Here is a 23,519-nt window from a genome sequence, read left to right as displayed (position 1 = left end):
TCAGTGTTGATACATAGATTTATTTTGTCCATTTTTGAAAAACTCAAATGCATATACACAATGGGTAATATACACAGTTTAAAAATACAATTTTGGTGTCTTGCTCTGTGCATCAGGAATATATATATATATATATATATATATATATATATATATATATATATATATATATATATATATATATATATATATATATATATATATATATATATATATTAAAACATAATATATTATTGGCATAGATGTATTATATCGATAAATAAAATTATATTTAATATTTTGCCCCTACATGGTTCAGTCTTAACTACAAAAATCAACTGGTAAAATGGTACGGATATCACGTAATTCCACCTTACATGAGATTCATACCTGATCAATGGTTTCTCAGCAATGGTGACAAAAATCAAAAATTACAGCTTTAAAAGCTACATAAACAAGTGTTGACTTGCAAATATGTTAGTAAGTGTCTAGTAATTCATAAAGCCCTAAGAACATTATAAGATACAAAAGACAATTTTGGTGTTCATTTGTTTAATGAGGACTGTGTTTTTTGATCTCAGGTTACACCAATTTCCTCCATGTTAAATTGCAAGAGTACATTTTCTCACAAGTTAATTAGCTATTGTCTGAAATGTCATTCCTCATGAGATCAGTTAGGGAGGAGTGTGGGGCTGTGAGAAATGTGTAACTGTAACACCACTGGACACTTATTGACCAGTGTTTGCCTGTTTGTCATGACTGAAATGGCTCCCATTAAAATGTGTAATTAAGACATCTTAAACCACATCTCGGAGATTACGCTTAACTTGGAAATTGTTAACCCTTGAATTTACAACCTGGACAGAAATAGAAAATACTTTTTTTTTGTTCCGTCAGGCAGGATCAAAATAACCCAACTCATCTTACCAAGAGTGTCAGTTATCCTCAGGAATATAATGGGATATGTATTTCAGCTTGGTGGAGAGCCAATGCCCTGTGCCATGTGGAGTTCATCACAGGATTGCCTGCATTCAAGACGAGTGCCAGAATGACAATTGATTTGTACTGCATTATCTCGAAAGGAAGTCGATCTGGGAAGGGCTTTCCAAAGATAGCTGGGTAGCAGAGGAGGGAGAGTGGGGGAATAGACTGCATTCTTTCTCGGGGGTTGAGTTTCAACACTGATGGGGCAGTTGCCTCTGGGGCTCCTTCTGCTGATCTCTTCCTTCTCTGGGAACACATCTCTGGTTCCTTTAGCTTTGGGCCGCACACAGTGTGTGTGTGTGTGTGTGTGTGTGTGTGTGTGTGTGTGTGTGTGTGTGTGTGTGTGTGTGTGTGTGTGTGTGGTACATTGGGGGCCCCAAGGTCACCAGGCCCACTCAGCTCTGGCCCACATCTTAAACCAGCACCCAGAGTGTCAGCTTCACGCGACTTCAAAGTAGAGCTTCAGTCTTGTGAAAGACAATGCCAAGATTTCCCCTTTTGTGCAGATGGGGCAGAAGGGAAGGAGGTGGAGGGAACATTCTGAGCCATAGAAAATGGGGGGCCTCTCTACCTATAGAGCTCTGGTTTCAAATAGTGTTTGTCCTGAGCTACATTCCACAGTCAGTGATGGGGAAGAGAGCTGTGGGAACTTACTCTTCACATGGAGATTTACCACTGCAAGTTTATAGAGGTGTTAAGATGTAAAACGCATAAAATGACTTTTGAGTTGTTGTTTTATTTTTTATCATTTTTCTAGAATGTTTTGTATCCAAACCATTTTATTTTAGTAGCCTTCACTGAAGGTCTATTATCACTTCAGCCTTGTAATATGTAACTGTATGTTTTGCCACTTAGGTTTCTTTTTGAATGAGGAAAATTTACCTTTTAGCCACTTTCAAGTTTGATGTATAAAAAGACAAAATATTTAGTTTCTTGAGTGGTAAAACAGTTCAGTTAGAGTTAACATAGTAACATAAACTTCTCATATATGCACATTGCTAATTTATCTCCACAATAAAGTTTCTAGTGCACAATTGGCATTATTATTAACACAATTATCTTAAATTTTATTTTCCTAATGTTAAATTGAGAAAATGTACTGATAAAATGTATCTTCCAGACAATGTGTACAAATAGAGCAGCTAAGAGCAGCTAGTTTTGCAAATCAGCTTGTACATGACCCATAATTCTATATTGCACAAATGAATCAGACTATAATTATGATAACTGCCATTAACCATGATAAAATCTGGTATTAGTTTTTAGTACACAGACACAATTATTGGAGCTATTTGTCAACAAAGAGGTGGTTATCAAGTATCTGAATTGTTGTTTGACAGTTCCACAGCTTGAATTTGCTTACTCCTTCGTCTCAATTTCCCTTTATTAACACACACTCTACTCTCAGGTCCATCCGGTGCTGACATTTACTACGTTACAGCCTGCTAGCATTCTGGCAGGAACTGGCACAAAATACACCAGCTGTTCCAAACAATCCAGCGTAGTATGTGTGTGTGTGTATGTGTGTTCTTGCAGTGGCTAGCTTTAGTTGCAAACACAAGGGACTCTCAGGGCTTTTTTTGTTTCTGGAAGAGCAGAAGACTGCTCAGCTGTCTGCTTAGAGTCTTAAAGCCCCTTCCGGTGGGGTGGCAGTGCTTAGTGGGTGTGATGTAACACTAGGAGGGCACAATCTGTGCTTTGTTCACTCACCCATTTGCCCACTATGAAGGCTCTGCTGTGTTTTGGCCCCCTTCCTGTCTAATTTAAGGTTAGGTGCTAGGCTTTAGGAGTTTTAGGTGTGGGTAATGTTGGTAGTGATGGGTACACTTCTATTTGGTAGACAGCCTTTCTCTGTACGAACAAACTACCAGTGCTATGAATTGTGGAATAATAAATGATAAATGATATTGATCAAATTATAAAAACAAACAAATAAATAAATAACCATTTCTCTTTTTGTTTCTCTTGCAGCCACAACAAGTGGTCCAAGAAAAGCCTGCTCAGGTATGTAACCAAAATTATTATATTTATGCTTACTCTGTACATGCATTATCTAATTGCTCTCACACTCTACTTCAGTTTTTATGTAACCAAAAGATTTGTTCTTAGAATATCCCGCACACACACACAACTCTCACACCTATTTCAAAGCATGAGATTGTATATAGCTCAGCTGTACACAGTACAATGTACACAGTTTGTCTAAAATGAGGCTGGAAACTCAATGTCATTACGTCAGAGGAGATTGTTCTAGGTTTTTATTCATGTTTTTACAGTTTACAAGACTCTTACTTAACAGTGTAACTTTTTCTTTAACCAGAGACCCGCAGGGTGAATCATTAGTGTCAATTTAATGTTAACTGCAGTGAATAAAGTGAAAAAATTTTTTTTTTTCCTTTTGTGTCCTCAATGATTGATATTAAAATCTGAACTAAATGATTAGATTATAGTCCTTATTACTTTAATGCATTAAAGACAAATATGAATTTAAATGAATGCATCAGCTGAATTCAGAAATAGGATGAAAAAAATTGAGAAATTATAATGAGAAATTAAAGGATGTATGCAAACAGAGGTTTGATTAGTGTGGGAAGTTACCTATGGAAAGTAATGAATAGGTAAGAAATTCTTTCTCCCCTCCTTTGTTCGCTGGTGCGAACCATTTTACGGTGGGAATGCATAACAGCAGCCTGATTTGTTGCTGTGTGGGAATGTACAAGCAATGATGAGCACTGGCAACAGGAGCTTTAGCCCTAATGCACACAGACACACACACACACACACACAAACACACACATACATACCTGTAGCTTTGTTTTAAACCCAAGTTAAGCATGGCCTACTCACTTAATTTTATCATCTGAGTGATATATATATATATATATATATATATATATATATATATATATATATATATATATATATATATATATATATATATATATATATATATATATATATTCAGCTGACCTGCCTTGTTGCATGAGCAGCAGTTTGAAAAGCCGCGGATGGTTCATGTGTTTCGCAGGAAGCAGGTGTTAGCATTCACATACCCATTTTCAGAAAAGAGCCAAGACTGATCCCTCACATGTTCTTTCTCTTTTCCTCACTCACTCACACTCTCTCCTTCTCTCTCCTTCATTCTCATTCCTATTGAGCATTTAAGGATTGATTAATAAAGCCCTCAAAAGTGGCAGCATTTAGAGTGTGTAAATGACTGTTGTTTGTGCTTTGTAGGAAGAGGAGGAGGCAGAGGGCTCGCCCGAGGAGGACTAAACAACCACATCATTTTACCTCTACCTCATCCAGCTGTCAGCTCTCTTCAAGGGAAAAGACTGCCTTGACCACTGCCTTGTTGTTGTTTTTTTTTTTTTAGGTTAATTTTTGTTTGTTCTTGTTTGTTTATTTTGTTTTGGTTTTGTTTTTGTGATCAGCACACAAAACCTCATAGCATGAACGCAAAAACACAACAACAAAACAACAAAACACAACCATTGTGCAGAATTATGATTCTGCTTAACTCCGCATTCCAAACTGCTGTAACACAGAGGTGCAGGGTTTAGCCATGTTGGATGTGCTGCTGTTGCTCTTGCCTCACACACACACACACACACACACACACACACACACACACACACACACACACACACACACACACACACACACGCACACACACGCACACTCAGATATTTCAGGCATTCTGCAAACGAGAAAGAAAACCTGGTTTAGTCATTTGAAAAGTTTGTGGTAGAGCCTCCAACAGATACAGCGACTCCATCTCAAGCGCACATACATGGAGAAAGCCCTTTATTTCTGTGTCACACCACCAAAGACAGGGGAGAAACTGAACAATTCTGGTTTTATCAATTACATTTTAGAACAATCTACGATACAGCTTTTTATCTTGACCTCTGAGAAAATTCCAGGTTAAATTATATTATAGATTATATTATTATGAGAGGTTATAATTGTAGGTTATATAGTTTTGTGATACCTTGAAATGAAAGAAAAATGGTCTGGTGTCACTAATAATAAAGAACATTGTGCAAATGTACTCAAAATACACAAAAGTATAAAATACAAGAAAAACAATTATGTACAAAAACACCCCAATGCAATTATGTAGACATGACCTTGTATAATGCGTACAAATACTAGAACGCCCTTATCACTAACCCTTATCATCGAGCAGCTCCATAAAGCAAATTGTGATTATTTAACACGTACAGGATGTTAATAAATAGTATTTTAAAGCTTTTCAGGGTAATAAAAAGTCACAATTGAAGGCAAATAATATGAGATTTGTATCATATAATCAAAGTCTCAATTGAAAATTCTTCACTAAAAACACAATTAAGCTTTACTATATTTGCGTTAAAATAAGCCCAGAGTTTGTTCAATTTAATACTGCAGATTTATTTTTGTATTGGGGGATAAAAAAGACAGAGTTGGTTTGGTGTGTTTTCCCAGCCTGTCTTCGGTGGTGAACTTAAAAAAAAAACCGAGACAAAATGTACTCCTGCAAATAGTAAACAAGACACAAAAAGTCTCTAACAGTACTACAGAACAATCATGAAGCAATCTACTGTACATACACAATCCTGGCATCTCCTTAACCATACTACATGTATAGATTTGTTATTGTGTTTCAATCTGTTTGATCTCTTTTGTAAAAAATATAGCTTTAAAAAAGACATAATATTCAATACGTTCACATAAAGGGAAGTATGTCATCACATTCTGACTCAAAAACTGAACCTCAAAAAAAAAAAAAACTTAATTCACAGGAAAGAAACCACACTATACCTCAAGACACACAAGATACATGAAGCACAGTGACCTTGGAAGATTTCAGGGCTTCGATCCCATCGGCACTGTTGCCCATGAAATATCTCCTCACCATATCAAAGCTACCTCCGATTTCTTCACCCAGCGAATCAGCTTGTGAGACACACGCTGCTATAAACTACTCATTACTCAGCAGGGGATGGCAGTGAGTGCCAATGTAAAAAAATACCTTCTCTGAATGCCTGTAATGATAATGTGTGATGGCACAGAGAAGCTCTGCAAATGATTTGTGAGAGTCAGGCAGGTGATGACTGAAATCCGAGGTGTGATTGGATTCCAAGATGAATTCCAAGCAGCTAAGGGAATATGTACTGTTTTTTTATTGTTTCCTTATTATTTTTTTTTTTAACACTTTCATTTACCTGTTATATGTAATACAATTCTTTTCTTTCTCTGCAACTGGGGCATCGGTTTTACATCAGTTAACTTGAATATGTTTTGTACTGATTTACTCAATTGTTTATGGATCAAAAGCTTGTATGACTCTAAATGATATTGCAAATGGGTTTTCTCTGCTTCTCTAATTTTTTTTTTCTCTCCTCATAGTGTTTTAGTGTTGATTTTTTTCTGATATACATATTATTCAGATATGTACCTCAAAAAAGAGAAAAAAAGGACTAATAATCAGTTGACAAATACCTACCTCCGGTCTTAAAAGATTTCACAATTTCAAACAATGCATGCTGATTAAAAAAAAAGGACTGCACAAAATCTATGCTTTACCAACTTTCAATTTTAATCAATTTTAACTTGTTTGGGGGAGAAGACAGTACAAAAACTTGATCATTTTTCAGGTAAAAAAACAAACAAATCAATATATATATATATATATATATATATATATATATATATATATATATATATATATATATATATATATATATATATATATATATATATATATTATACAGTAGAATATATATACAGTAATCCCCTGTTTATCGCGGTCGTTACGTTTCAAAACCGCCCACGATAAACGAAAAACCGCGATAAATGTACGCCGACCCATTATTTTATGTATACAGTACTGTAGTGTATTAACATTTTACTTAATTTTATAATGGATAATTCTATTTTTATTAATACATTTCTATATTTCAACATAAAACTTCATAAAAACAATTCCCTATAAGTGTTTTGGTCTATCGTGCTGTCGGCGAGAGACCGGGGAAATCAGCCAAACAAATTAGTTATGTGGCAAATGCAATTCCGCGATAAACCGGGGGTGCGAGATATATATATGTTTTGGTTTTGTATATTATATACATGACCATGTTTTTGAAAGATTATTAGATATCGAGATATACTTGATTAGCAAAGTTTTGTGTCTTTTACACAAATGTGATTTTCTGTTATTGTCATGTGGTTCAAGCAGGTTTATATGTAATATTTCATATGTAGGGAGATGTTAGACCTTTTTCAACCTATTGTCATAAAAACCTTTGAACCGTTAACTGGTATTCTCAACTGGGTCTGAGGTAGAGCCTCATGGAAAGCTAGTGGAACAGTGGACATGCCTATTTCATTGACACATTTATAGTTGTGTGGGGTGGCTACCTTTAGCATGGCAGCTGCGAACCAACGTTAGATCTTGCTCAAGCACTGTAACGCTACCTAAATTTCTACAAATTCAGCAATGCAAAAAAAATCGGCCTGAAAGTGTAGCTTACCTATGTGTAGGTATTAGTCTTTTAGCAGTTTGAAACTAAGGCTACATTTATTTTGTGACACATTATGAAGCAACTAATTGGCAGACATAAGTTACCTTTTTTTTTTTGCATGAAAACATCCAAAAGCAGGAGGCTGTACACTGGTTGGGCAAAGCAGGTTCTAGCTTAGTGGTCGAATGCTACTCCTAATTCAAGTGACATTCATCGCTCTTACAGACCTAAAGCAGAGCGCATACTTCCTGCAAAATGGCACTTAGCTCAAATGAGCAAAATATTATTCTTCAGCTGGTCTCAATACTTAAAATGATAGAGAAAATACAATCTAAGGAATTGTAAACTAGCCTGAAACAACACCATGCTCATGAATGTCTGTTCACTAGAAATATATCTATTTTGCGGTGCTCTGGGTTATGGAGAGAACCGAGAGGGTTTGCAGAAGTTTTGACATTCCTGTCTAAAGAAATGTAAAATCTTTATCCTTACATTTATCATTCTAAATTGACTAAATTCATGATTATAATTATCATAACTAAAATATTTCACTAGTTTAATATGTAGCCCAAGTGTATAACTCCAGAGAGCTGAGGCATAGATCTGAAACTAAAAGATTTTAGAATTTGGTACAAAAAGGTTAAAACTATTCACCATCAAACCCAAAGAGAGATGTAAAAGATGAACTGTATGTGTGATTTTAAATAATTTGGGACGAAGCATTAGTAGTAGAGATTTTGTCACACATTTACATACTTGAAGTAAACTCTATATCTGCAGAGAGCCATCATTTCTGAAACTGCACTGAAATATAGATTCTGTTTTATCTGCATTTACAGAAATACTGCAGATCTCTAAAACAACTTAGCATTTGGAGACATCATATAATGTATAGGGGGTTTATTTAGGCATTTAAGCGTGTTTCATTTTTGCTTACCCCTAACAAACATCTGTTTGCAAGAAGTATGTTCACTCCTTTAGAGAGATCATGAACAGAAAAGTAGACTGATCACTGTGATGCACATGTCTGACAATGTGGGTTACTGCAAAAAGTCTTCTTGAGTTTTGTCTCTTGACTTGATCTGTTGGTTTGAATGTGTATCCACAGGAGCCACTGTAAAAGTACGCTTTCTGCTGTGGGTGTCTTAATGAAGTCAACTTTGATAACATGTTCTAGTACAATCGAATACACACTACTACCTCCAAGAGGGCCTCTTTTTTGTTTTACCTCATTATTCAAACTGCTTAAACTCAGTAAAATTCAGGTGGCTGACTCCAGGGAGAACATATTTTATATATATATATATATATATATATATATATATATATATATATATATATATATATATATATATATATATATATATATACACATACATACATACATATATTTTTGTTCATATATCTATTTTTATGGGTGATGTATTTTATAAGTCTCTTCATCTCTACCCTTCAGTCACAGTTGGACTGGACAGTTACCTTGTTCTAAAGCATTTTTCTTTTCATTATGCAATGTTATGTTGTTTCATTAGCTGTGGGAAGAGTAGGTCACCTGTTCTTGGCCTCCTCCCCTCTATTATATAACTTCAAATGTTTTCTAACATTTATAGCTTTCTCTGTTTCACCTAGTATTGCTGTCTATAATTCCACTTCAGAATGCTTGCCTGTTCAAAGATTTTATTAAATAAAATTCTCTTTATAGATCTTCACTGCCTTATTCAGCACAATAAAATGGGTGCTTGTGACCGCTGTTGTCTGTGATGTCTTACGTCAAACAGTGCTTTTGTATACGATTAATAAATAAAAAAGGGTTCCTTAAGGGTTAAAAAAGATAAAACTGTGACAATAAATACATAATTTGTTTTGCCTACATAGATGATGCCACCACCAGGTCATATTAATTTTATATAATATTAATTTTACACATGAGTAACTTGCCACATTTTAATTTGCTATCCCATCTTTTTCATTAGGAAAGTGATTAAACATGACAGCTATGTTTATTACTAGTCTGGTAAAACCACATGCAATATTCCAAACTGTGCTGTAGTCAAAACTTGTTCCACATTAGTGTACAAATGTACAGACGGGTAACAAATTAAAGGAAAAACCTTAAGTGTGGTTTTAAGGTGTTGACTCACCACTAGACACCATAAGAAATGCAGTGTGCCTTGGCACAGATTCTACAAGGTCATTGTGGAAGAGACCATTTCCATAATACCAGCAACACACCTTATATTAACAGTCATTGTGAAAATAGTTTTTGCACCACTTTTGCATTTTTACTGTGTGACATATGCACAGCAACATTATTAGAAATAGCCCTATGTAGTTCTTGCTCTGGCTGATCACCAGCAACTTTTACAGTCACTTAAATAAAATATATACTTTTCTGTTTTACCTTAAATATTGGAAACGCACAACCATCAGAGTCATTAAATGGATGCCTTTAACCTTCATTTTCAACTCGATCTACTGACTCCTTTCCCACTGATCCCAATGCATGTCATTTTAGTTCATGTTTTTATTGAACTCTACAGTAGGTATTGGAGCAAGTCTTTGTGACGAAAGCTTCTGGCATCCAGCCCCAAACACGAACCATAGGTTCTTTTTTCTCTTGCTGCCTCGATTCAAAATTAAGTTAAACTGGTCCTGCTATGCATGCCACGGATCTTAAATGTAGCATGCAGTATACGTGACAGGAAGCATCTGCATTTGTTACCCATCCGATATGTGTGGACAGCTGTGTAATGCTAACATTTGTTAAACAGAATTTTAGATTCGGTTTTCATTTGGAGGAAAAAACTGAACAATCATATAATTACAGAATCTACTATAATATGTGCTAGGAAATAAATTAAGAAATCATAATTTACTATCGCACCCCTTTGAGTTCTAAAGTCACCTTTTTCATTTTAAAATTCCATACTTTTGGAAAAATATACAGACTTTCCTAAAGATTTTTTAAGACAACATTTAACATCTGAAATATTGATTTTAAATTTTAACAGTAATGTGTGTTATGCTACAATCTCTATTATATTACCAAATAATTGCCATAAGGTTGTAGCTAATGTAGATCATACAAATTAATACCAAAACCAAACCACTTTCAATGCACAGCATTTTATTAAAGCTGCCGTTCTAAAACTGTGCAATGTTAATAATATATTAATTAAAATTTTAAACTGTAAACCTTCAATCTTACAGCAACAGCAGGATTGTTCTTGTGCAATTCACCAAGAAACTACAAAACAGAATGTTAGTCCATTAACAAGAACACCTTTTGGCCATGTCCACACAAATACATTTTCATTTGAAACACATATTTTTCTCTTCATTTTTGCTTTCCATCCACACTGTGACAAGGTTTTTTCATTTTGTTCATGCGCAGTACAAGAATGTAAGCTTTTTCCGACATTTCCGTGTGGATGAGCAACTTTTTGGAAACAAAAGTGTAGACAAAAAAGTTTTAGACAAAAACGCTGTTTCAAATGTATCCAGATTAGTGTAGATGTAGCCTTTGTTTTAGAAAATTTTACAAATCCTTAATTTTATATTTTAGAAAACTGAATAGAGCAATAGTATGGAAACACAAATATTTTTCAACACTCAGTATTCTTCTTTCCATACTAATTCAGACCTGGGAATTAAACAAATCAAATTTAAAACTTTTTCATACTTTTTCAAAATGTGTAGAAAAACTAAACAACTGTCATACATACAAAACTTGAAAAAAGGGGGGTTGGTGTTTGGTCTAATAGGCTGTTGTCGATCCTTCTTAGAGATATTTCTTTGGGGAACGCATCTTCTGTGGACAAAACAATGGTTCTATATTGCAGTCGTACCTTCCTCAACTAATCCCAGATAAGATGAAATACTGCAAATTTTACTAACATCCCGACATTAAAGGTATGAAATATACCAGGATAAGCATTTTTAAGCTTTAAAGGTTCATATATATATATATCCATAGTATATAGTAATGTATTAAAGCAAATATGTTTTGCATGCAATAGGCAATAGTGTAAATTATTTTATCTATTTATAAACATCTAAATATTATATATTATAAAATTTATCATCATTCCACAATAATTCCTGTTTCTTTATATATCCGTAATAAATTGTTGAAAGTAACAAATATCTTTTGTGTTTTTGCTGTACTACTCCTTCTCTTTATCTCTCTGTCACCCTTGCTGAGGAGATACGGCCCACCCATATGCCCCTGACCTTTGTCCATTGTGGCCCCAAAGAATGGGAGGGAGGCCCACACTTCAAAGCCACACCAATTCTTGTGCAATGGCAGGGAACATTCACTCAATCAAAGCCCCTTCTTCCTCAAAATACTTTCTGCTCACTTTTTAAAAGTCCATCATTTGTGAACAGCATATATCATACAGCTGCTTACCAATTTTTCCAGACTGACCCATGAGGAGGAAGGGAAATGAGAAGCAGGGTGGGAGGCGACAGTTGAAGAAGAAGGAGGAGGTGGGAACAAGCTTGCCGTCTGGGTGGAGAGGGAGTTAACTGCTACCACAACCACATTTTGAGTCTTTCCACCTCTTCCTCTTTTCCATGAAATGGGGTTCCCTTTCTGTATAACCACAGAAAGTCCACTGCCTTCTTCAGCTTCAAACACACACCAACATGCCAAGTAGAGAACCCCGAAAACGCAGAATTATTGCATGCAACGTATAAATATTAGGTAAAGAACAGTTCAACTATGTTGTGCAACAAACAGTGTAAAACAACTATTCCAATGTAAGTATCTAAAAATGTAACAAAAAATTATTAATATGCACACTATACTTATACAATTTCATACATTCTTTTCATGATGGTTTACCTGTACTCTCTCTCTCTCTCTCTCTCTCTCTCTCTCTCTCTCTCTCTCTCTCTCTCTCTCTCTCTATATATATATATATATATATATATATATATATATATATATATATATATATATATATATATATATAAGGCCTATGTTTGTTCCAGCACGTCAACGCCCCATGCACTGAGCTCCATTAAGACATGTTTGCCAGGGTTGGCATGGAAAATCCTGAGTGTCCTGCACAGAGCCCTGACTTCATCCCCAACACTTATGGGATGAACTGGAAAGCTGATGCATCTGAGGCCTCCACACCACAAGAGACTGAGAACATCAGTGTCTTATCTGACTAATGTGCTTGTAAAATCCATTTATCCATTTTAAAACATTTATGTGACCACATGAGATTGACCATATAGTGTATATGTTAGTATTTCTTTCAGTGGTGGCAGAATAAAGTTGAAGACTGAACTGTGTTTGTAAACTTGTCAAAACTTTGCATCAAAATCCAGTGCTAGCGAACAATTTACCCTGACAAGATTTTCCGGAAAAGAAATGTCTCATATAAAATATGTACCAATCGATTTGAATAATTTAAGGAATACGGTTCAATATTTGGATTTTGGATTTAGTTGAAAGTCAGACTCAAAAGAAATGCATCGGCTGTGACGGAAACGCACTTCTGAATCATGGGGCAGACTTGCCGTCAGAAATAATTGTATCTATAACTGTTGTTACTGTTACTGAACAAATGAAACCGCTGAGTGAAATACAGTAATCCCCCGCTTTACCGCGGTTTATATCTCACACCCCGGTTTATCGCGGAATTGTATTTGCCACATAACTAATTAGTCTGCCTGATTTTCCCGGTCTCTCGCAGATAGCACGATAGACCAAAACACTTATAGGGAATTGTTTTTATGGAATCTGATGTTGAAATAATGAAATTTATTCATAAAAATATAACTATTCATTATAAAATGAAGTAAAATATAATACAGTACTGTATACATAAAATAGCATTTTTGGGGTGGCGTCTGTTTATTGCGTATTTCCGTTTATCGAGAGCGGTTTTGGAAAAACACTTTAAAACTGGGGATTACTGTATACAAACATAGTCTTACTGCTCTTTATCTCCAATTAGTCAACCAACTTTAAAGTGAAAGAAATCTTCAAAGAAATTCACCAAATATGTATTTTACTTTTGTATACTTTGTGAAAACACAGAATTTATAATTTTTTTTTTTTATTTTGGGATTGCAGGAATGAGCACCAAACCATGAAAGTTTTATTTCCATTGCAAATGTTCCTGACCAAACAAAAGCTAAAAAGGTATTGCTCTCATTTCAGTTGTTAGTTGGGTAAATAAAACATAAATACAATTTTTGTTCTATTCCTCATTACTGTTATTATTATAGGAAGGGACATTCTGTGCCATCCAGATAAGGATGGGTTTCCTTTTGAGTCTGGATCCTCTTAAGGTTTTCTCCCCATAACATCTTAGGGAGTTTTTCTTGCCACTGTCACCACTGGCTTGCTCATTAGTTATAAACTACAAGGCACATTTATATAAATTACAATTGTATAACCGCTTTATCACTGTAAAGCTGCTTTGGGATAAAGTCCATTGTTACAAGAGCAATAAAAATAAAACTGAATTGAAATAAATTGAATATGAACTCTACACAGTTGAAAAGACTTTCAGAAAGAACAGTGAAATAGCATACTGGACACACACACACACACACACACACACACACACACACACACACACACACACACACACACACACACACACACACACACATATGTACACAAATCAGAAATATGTAAACTGAGAGTAGGTGCTCTGTCCCTTTCTTTTTCTTTGCTCTGTCTTTTCCTCTAAGGTGAGCTGTTGCACATGTACTTAATTGGCTGTTTCCTGTATCTTCTACTCTAAAGGATGTCCGTCCTCTTCGCTGAGCAAATAAAACACACTTCCTGCTCTGTGTCTGCATGCAGCTGCTGCCGAGCTCTGGCTCAGGCTCAGCTTTCACACACCCTCCTGATGCAATTCAAGTGCTGCCACGAGCTCCATGAGCCCCAGAAGTAAAACAGTGGAGCGCTTCTTCGTTCCTGCCCAACATTTTCATACAGTTTACTCAGTCTGCAGGTATATTACATAACTATCAAAAGTAAAAAAAAAAAAAAAAAAAATATTGAACAGCTGGGCCTTGCTTCTCAGCATGACTGCAGGATTTTGGTTGAAGTGTAACAGAATAGGAATAATTCGTTTATGTTGTGTTTATAAGACTGGCAGGTGACGAGAGACATTTTACACTCCTGTCCAGTAAGACCTCTTTCTCCTCTTCCATCAGGCTAGACTATTGTATATTTTTCCCATTTCAGATAACAGATAACATAACAGATATTTTTGATTGACCTTGAAATCATACATGCTATAGCTGTTCTTTTAAAGATTATAATTGTAGACTAATTTTCAATTAATCAGCAAACAATAATGGAATGAATAATTATTTGCCAAACGATTGCAAATACACATTTTACAGTTCATTTGAGTCTGAAAATACTGAGTTGCAATATTTATATTTAGTTTTTGTTGTTCTAACTTCAGCTGGCTTGAAGGGAAAGCCTGTTACTAAAAGGAAAGTCTTGCTAAGTCATAAGCAGCAATACTGTTTGTAACAATGCATGGGTTTTTACTGCATGATTAAGGCAGACATTTGCGATGTAAAAATAGGATATAACCTTCTCCATTTGCACGCACATGCACACACACCCTGCACAGCCACTTCCCAGCCTCTTGAGTAAATATTTAACCTTAGTATCCCTCTTGGGACTTTCAGGAAGTTTGACTTCTGTATCTCCTTGAGGGAGGACAAAAAAAAAAAAGACAATGAGTAGCGCCACATGACTCATACTTCACCCAGTTCTCCTTTTTCACGTACATAACCTCTTCCAGTCATGTTTTTACATGGATTAAAAAACAAAGTTACTGTGTACTTTTTAATTTAAGCATTTGCAAAGTTAATGCACTAAAAGCTAATGTTTTGGTAAAGAAGCTTCAATAATGATGTTTCAGGTTTGGATGAATAGATGAAGTACTGAGATTTCATCTCTGAAATCAGAGGAGGTATTAGAGAAAAAAAAAGAATCATGTGCTTAGGATAAAATCCCTCCATTTCTTATTGATTCCAGCTATTCCTGGCAGACAACAGTGGCTTCATGTGACCCAAACTGTTGAAATGCCAGTTACTTAGGAGATCAGTGTAAAAGTGCATTTCCCTTGCACTTAATTCTGATCAAGAACACAGCTTTTTAGTGGCTGCATGATAGGCAATTGATCTTTTTTTCCCGCTGTCTGCCTCTGCTGAGTGTCTGGGATATGAGGGGGATCCACAGGGGCAAGTGGGGAAGTCCCTTCTAAAGCTACGCTGTGTCTGGGTGCTTCCTACAGCAAGTGTTTAAAATTACCCTTGTGGGTGTCTGCCTGTGAGGAAGACCAGAGCTTTCTTTTGTCTTGTTGTCCACCGGGAGAGGAATTAGGACTAGCCATTCTGGCCCCTAGTAGGGTCACAGCAGCATAATAAAAATAGTTATATAAAGACTATTTTGGGTACATGAAACTAGCGGATATATGCTTCTGTATATCCTAATTGACCTGCGCATCTTATCTCATAATTTACTATTCACAACACAGTCCATCTCATCATCCCGGGCATTAAAGCACACTACTGAGCAGATATCCCTAAACATGGCGCAATGATTCTTTTTTAATGTTTTGATACAGATGAATGGCTTAAGAGAGGATGTCATCCTTTCTTCATCTATTTCCTCCCACCTATCCATCAAAATGAAATGTCTAGAGTTCTTCCTTCCTTCCCCCCTTCTCTGTCTTTTTCTCTCACTCCAGTCTGTCTCACACAGGAAAAAGGATGTCTGATTACCAGTTACCTGGTGATGGAGCACATCCATGCCATAGACCCTGTTTGGGAAAGCAAAATAGGAAAGAATAAAAAGAACTGGAAAAAAGACACTTCCCAAAGGTGCCCTGAGCACATGAGTGCTGCTTTTTATTCTTTCGCAACACTATAGTTTGAAGTCTTAGTACAAATAAATCAATAGGTAGTTGAAAAAAAAACTTAGTTTATAAGATTTTCTTACACCTAAAAGGTGAAATAAACCCCTTTAAATGTTTCTGTAGAAAATAATTAAAATTACAATTAGAAACATTAATCATTTAAAATAACTCAACAATTCATCATTACAAAATATATTCTAGTCATTTTCTATAATTATTTTTTTTTTTTTAGAAAGTTTTGCCATTTAATACAGCACACCATGACAAAATGCATGTAAATAAAATATACCTGAAGTAGCATAACTATTTTTATTGTTATTGTTGTGATTGTCTGGCATGGGATTGCATTTGCAGATGAAGGTGGATTTGCCTTAAGGTTGAATTTTGTAACATTAAGTTAAGGATATATGCAAGAATATGTAAATACATTTTTTTATCTTAATCTATCATCATTTTTTCATTCAGTAAGTGCTTTATCCTGGTCAGGGTCATTGTGAATTGTCAGAAGCACTAGGGGAAATACCTTGAATGGGTATGCAGGGCTCTGTACACACAAACCCATACTTTATACACACACACATTTCGAATCTCTGAATTCACAAATGGGAATGTTTTTGGGAGATAAAATTAAAGAAAACCCATACAGACAATGATAGAACATGCATAATTCCTAACAGACAGTAACACAAGCTCAGGATCAGCAACGTTAACCACTGTGATGAAGTTACATATGCAAATAATAAAGCTTCTATTTGTTTACATGCCACATACCATGTCCAAGTATAATCTGCTTGTTTAACACCAAGGTTGTTGGTGTTAAACACCTTTTGCAGACATTGCTATTTTAGTAGTCAAACTTTAACATGCCTGTTCTGATGTATAAATAAAGTTACACAATCTAATAACCAATCTGCTGTTGTAGTGTTATTATAGAATGATTATACTATTTTTCATATTTTAATTATATTGAGTAAGAAAGTAATTAAATAAAAGTCTTAAAAAATTTGCTACTCGTTACTCTTATCTATTACTCTGATATAAGCACAATGTCCCCTGATGCCTGCACCTGTAAGAGAACACGATCTCAAATAGTATCAAAATCTAATGTAATCTAATTGTATGTGATGAAAATGTCAATGTGCACACAATCTGTTTTGAAAACAAATGAGAAAAGCGTGGTAAAAGTACATAAGTAAATGTAAGTAATCACTTACATCAATTTATTAACATAGAAAATTTTTAACATTTTACATAGAATAAAAATTAGTTATAAATGATTACATTTTTGTAAAGTACCATACATAATCACAGAGGTAAAAAAAAAAATCCAAATCACGTTTTAGTTACTTTCCTTCCATCAAAAAAATATATATGGGGAAATAGTAACTAATGCTTACAGCTTTATTCCTTTTTTTCTCAGATGTTAGCTAACATTAAGATCCTGACCGTACATTTCGGCTTAAATGCTATATATAATAACTAGCTGTCACAATTCAAATGATCATGATGAATACAAAGTGCACAAAGCATCAGATAGATTACAGTGATGGGTATTAGGTCTCATTCTCACTGTCATGTATGTTACAGGTCAGATTGAGAGCAATGCCTTGAAGCTGTCTGATGTTAAAAAGTTCTGACTTTGCAAATATATGATTATAGAGAAACATAGTAAGTTTGAAAATGTTGTAAGTAAAAGCCTAAAAGGATTAGGGGAACAAAGAACTCAAATATAGTACAGATACTGTAATCTGACTTGATCGTTATTATCTCACACATCTTTCAGCTGATTTGATTGGATATGACGATGTCAGGTGCAACCATGCCTTTTAATAATGTATTCATTTAAAATTAATGCTATTTTATGCTTGTAGACAACATGTCAAAAGTATTTATCTATGATCTTAAGTTTTATATTTGCACTTAATGTATGATGAATGAGCAAATATGTTATAATATAATAATATGTAAATATCTGTCCCCACTAATGCCAGAATTTTCTTTTTCATATATGCACCATTTGACTTAAACATAACCTGTGCCACCGTATATACTGTATATACATGAGGAGTAACATGGTATTTGTGATTTATATTTGAACTGTTCTCCATAATATGATTTAGATCAATGCGAGTGAGTCACAGTACATTAAAATGGCAGGTTGTATAACTGGGACCTCATGCCCTAGACGAAGGGCGGGACAGGAGTGTGTCTATTTTCCCTTGCTGGTGTATGTGTGTTTTTCATAGATTTGTCACTAAGACCTGCAGGTATATGTAAACAAATATAAAATAAACAAGTCTGAGAGCTTTTGTGTGCGTGTATGAGGTTAAATATTTTTGGAGACCTTTCCTATGGTGAGTGTATGGCAGTGAATAACTGAATCACACAAATATGTGTTTGTGTACAGGACGGTTGATATGAATGGCGGTGAAGGCATGAATGACTCAGAGTGGCTTCATCAAGATGAATGAAAAGGCAGTGTTTCACTCTATTCCACAAAAATGAACAGGATGTCAGTGAAATGTTTATGAATTGGATTGTTTATGAATCACACACGGCTAGTGTTGCCTTGTGTGTGTGTGTGTGTGTGTGTGTGTGTGTGTGTGTGTGTGTGTGTGTGTGTGTGTGTAGTACAAGCGCTTCTGTTCGAGGGTGTGCCTGGCTTTACACTGTCCCTGAGTCACGTTGGCGGTCCTGACTCATCTAGCCGTCACTGCCTGTGGGCTCGCGTGCCACCACACACAACTGGGCCATGCTTGTGTAGTCATCGAGGAACGATTTCCTCTTCTTTCTCCTGTCTCTGTCTTGCTGCTTTCTCTGGATCACACTCTCTGTGACTCATTTTGGTTTCATTTTGCTGACCCCCCCCCCCCCCCCCTCCACTCTCTCTCGCACTCACTCTCATTCTCCCCACTTTTTTTCCCTCCCTGGTTTTGTAAATGACCTCATTTTAATGAAGCACAGACTTGGCGGCGAGACCAGACCGCACGGCTGGAGCCTCCCTCTCTGCTCGCTGTTCACCACCATCATACACACTCGACGAGCTGCCTGAGACTTGAGCAGCTCTAGAGTTTCATGACAAATCTTTGAACATGGTCCATACCTAATGGCAACAATACCACACATAATATAACTCCCCCCCCATGTCTGCATGGCACTTGAGAGTGTCTCATAAACTATAAGTATCTATACATTTTTCCATACCGCTTAGTATGTCATGTGTCTGGCTGGTTGTTCCAGAGAGCACAGCAGTGCCATAAAGCTGTTCTATAAATGTCTAGTTATTTGTTGTTAAGTGGTTAATACACTCGAAATGGCTGTTCTTGTGCAGGGTCAAACAATTGGGTGACTGGTGAGCCTGCAATGTCTGCAGAGAGCAGCCGTTTCTCCAGACTTTGAAGCTTTGGTTATGGTTTCTGCTGAAGCCTTTACAGGGAAGTGAATGTTACCACATGTGCTGTCCCAGCAGACTACACCTCCACCTGAGTCGGCCTAAAGATTTGTGGCCTACAGTAGATTTAGATATGAAAACTAAACATTGCATTCATTTACCTTTCACACTGGTTTTTATTTGGCCACACAATGCGTTGTCTTCAACATTTTAGCTTTTATAAACTTCAGCTATTTATCTTAAAGCATATAAATTCCATTTAATGTAATACATTTTAATAAAAAAGGTTTATTTGTATTGCACCTTTCTACATTGTCACAATTAAGGACATTAATTAGACATTTATTAAATTTGTCCCTAATACTTAAGCAGTGACACAGTAATATCGAGTAATTACTTAGTAAGTATTGTGAATTATTCAGTAACTCAAGAGGAACTGTGTTACAAGAGAGAAGAAACCTGCTGGCAGGCATTTAAAGGGCGCACACCATTGTTTTTTTGTTTTGTGCGGGAAGAGCATGATGTTGAAAATGCACTTGCCTATAAACAAGCAATGGATGCCTTTTTTGATACATCAATTTCTGCAAAGCTTCATCTTAACTTATGCTTATATAAGGCAAATTAGTAGCTAATGGCAGCAAAACTTATCCTTGAATGTTCTTACAAGAATTCTGTAACTATTTTACAGATGTCTATAAGGGAAAAGTTTAAACATGTATGCTGTTGATTTAAATAATCATACACATATGGATCCCTCCAACTCCCCAACAGAACCTCACACACACACACACACACACACACACACACACACACACACACACACACACACACACACACACACACACACACACACACGTACGTTTATCATGCTGGTACAAGGGTGCCACCATGGGGACACTTTCTTTACTGCATTCTCATGTTTATAGATCTATTAGTTATTCCCACAAATTTCATTTCCTCTTACTGATTTATAAACAAATTAAGCTGAATTTTGACAGGTACGTCTGTTTTTTGGGTTTTTTTTTGCTGTAAACTGTATGAAAAGGTACATAAAATAGCTTTACCTTTGCAGTCAATATACCATGAACTATGAAGCAGGAGCAGCTGGGTCTTTAGTCTATATGGAGACATTTTATAGATCCTTACAAACACTATAAAACATTACAGGGTCTCCCTGTACTATGGTGCCATAATATTGTTCGGTGTATCCTTGGTGACTGGGGTATAGGTGGAATACTTGTGGCAAGAACAGTCCTCTGAGCCAAGCCACATTAAACGCGCGCCTTCTTGGCATACCATAACTACAGCAGAAAACACACACACACACACACACACACACACACACACACACACACACACACACACACACACACACACACACACACACACAAAGCTCCCCGACTCCCTGAGAAACACAGACCAAAATGTACAATAAAACATTTCTAGAATATCCAACCCTGAATGATTATACTAAGTTCTCTAAGAGGAAGAAGTTCCTTGCAGGTTCTGAAAGTGACTCTAGCTGGTTTTACTGTTATAGTGTTGAACTTTTAAGAGTTTCCCAAGAGTCACACTCACTGTCTAAACTCATGAAGCTGCTGAGCAACTCAAGAACTTTGAGGACTGATTTCGGACTGTAATTAATATCAACAGTCTTCTACAATGGCTCAGGACCACAAGTTGCATGAATAGATCTGCATTTATGCACCTTAACGACACACCTTAACAATGTATCTACAATAATTGGACAACTTACAGGCAACAAACTTATACATTCTTTTATACAACCTTATTATCACTTTCTCTGTGTAAAGCTGCTTTGAGCCAATGTCCATTGTAGAAAGTGCTAAACAAATAATATTGAATTGAAATTTGAACTGGGTATTGACACAAAACTGACACAAAACAGGGACCAAGAGCTGTGAGGCAGTGTTGGTACCCACTAGGTTATCGTCACTGATATTTTAAATCTTAGATTTGGTAGTGGCAGGTAGGATGACTGTCTTCCTATTCCATTCCATGGAATGGAAAAAAGAAAAATGCGGGTTTCAAATGAGTTTGCAAAGTCATGTTTTACAAAGGTGTTAATGTTACTGTTTCTTACCTTACAAAACAAAATACTGTATTCAAAAAGTACTACGAGAGGCAGCCATTATCCCTGTCGCAGTGATGAGGGTGTGTGAGAGCCTGATGCTGATGGTATAACAACAAAATAACATTGCCTAATCAAATCAGGTTATTAATTTCATCTCTTTTGGGGTTCAGTGTATGTGTAAATCTGTCTCTGTCTGTGCCTCTTTCACCCTTGACCTCACTGCACTACCTGTTAAACCTGACACTCCTCCTCAGTATAAGGTGCTGTACTGTCATATTTTGCCCCTATTGTCCTGTTCTAGTCATTTTTTTGAGTCCTGTGTCCTGTGTTGTTTGTACACGTACAGTTTTTGTAGACATGTAAAGGTGCTGTTTATTTGTAGGTCCTGTTTATTTTATGTAATCTCATGTAGTTCATTGCTAAGATTTTTAATGCCATGCTCCTTAAGGGGTGTTGTTTATTTTCTTTAGTTTATGTAATAGACCAACAGCATATGGTTGAAATTAAAAAAGCCACTTGACTTTACTAAGATGCACCTGTATAATATACAGTGAGGAAAATAAGTATTTGAACACCCTGCTATTTTTCAAGTTCTCCCACTTAGAAATCATGGAGGGGTCTGAAATTGTCATCGTAGGTGCATGTCCACTGTGAGAGACATAATCTAAAAAAGAAATCCAGAAATCACAATGTATGATTTGTTAACTATTTATTTGTATGATACAGCTGCAAATAAGTATTTGAACACCTGAGAAAGTCAATGTTAATATTTGGTACAGTAGCCTTTGTTTGCAATTACAGTGGTCAAACGTTTCCTGTAGTTTTTCACCAGGTTTGCACACACTGCAGGAGGGATTTTGGCCCACTTCTCCACACAGATCTTCTCTAGATCAGACAGGTTTCTGGCCTGTCGCTGAGAAACACAGAGTTTGAGCTCCCTCCAAAGATTCTCTACTGGGTTTAGGTCTGGAGACTGGCTAGGCCACGCCAGAACCTTGATATGCTTCTTACAGAGCCACTTCTTGGTTATCCTGGCTGTGTGCTTCGGGTCATTGTCATGTTGGAAGACCCAGCCTCGACCCATCTTCAATGCTCTAACTGAGGGAAGGAGGTTGTTCCCCAAAATCTCGCAATACATGGCCCCGGTCATCCTCTCCTTAATACAGTGCAGTCGCCCTGTCCCATGTGCAGAAAAACACCACCAAAGCATGATGCTACCACCCCCATGCTTCACAGTAGGGATGGTGTTCTTGGGATGGTACTCATCATTCTTCTTCCTCCAAACACGTTTAGTGGAATTATGACCCAAAAGTTTTATTTTGGTCTCATCTGACCACATGACTTTCTCCCATGACTCCTCTGGATCATCCAAATGGTCATTGGCAAACTTAATACGTGCCTGGACATGTGCTGGTTTAAGCAGGGGAACCTTCCGTGCCATGCATGATTTCAAACCATGACGTCTTAGTGTATTACCAACAGTCACCTTGGAAACGGTGGTCCCAGCTCTTTTCAGGTCATTGACCAGCTCTTCCCGTGTAGTTCTGGGCTGATTTCTCACCTTCCTTAGGATCATTGAGACCCCACAAGGTGAGATCTTGCATGGAGCCCCAGTCCGAGGGCGATTTACAGTCATGTTTAGCTTC

The 23,519-nt window shown here is 36.3% G+C and overlaps 2 protein-coding genes across 3 annotated transcripts in view; one reads left to right on the top strand and one right to left on the bottom strand.

The window, feature by feature from the left end:
- hmga2 (high mobility group AT-hook 2) overlaps window positions 1–23,519 on the top strand; it is a 164,265-nt gene that overhangs the window by 17,798 nt on the left and 122,948 nt on the right. The window contains exons 4-5 of one of the 2 annotated variants that reach the window (XM_083528179.1): window positions 2,935–2,967; window positions 4,201–4,451. In XM_083528179.1, the coding sequence (XP_083384305.1) occupies window positions 2,935–2,967; window positions 4,201–4,239 (72 nt within the window). In that variant the 3' untranslated portion in view covers window positions 4,240–4,451. Of the gene's footprint in view, window positions 1–2,934; window positions 2,968–4,200; window positions 4,452–23,519 lie in introns of those variants that run through there. The other variant, XM_083528178.1, reaches the window with a different exon arrangement.
- The window catches only part of tmem178bb (transmembrane protein 178Bb), a 485,881-nt gene continuing 478,944 nt past the window's right edge, over window positions 16,583–23,519 (bottom strand). Inside the window, exon 6 of the transcript XR_014531328.1 lies at window positions 16,583–16,595. The gene's annotated coding sequence lies outside the window, so the exon portion shown is untranslated. The remainder of the gene's footprint in view (window positions 16,596–23,519) is intronic.

Source organism: Silurus aristotelis, assembly GCF_946808225.1.
Source record: "Silurus aristotelis genome assembly, chromosome: 24".
In the NCBI taxonomy this organism is placed as follows: Eukaryota; Metazoa; Chordata; class Actinopteri; order Siluriformes; family Siluridae; genus Silurus; species Silurus aristotelis.
This window is presented reverse-complemented; position numbering and strand designations above follow the sequence as displayed.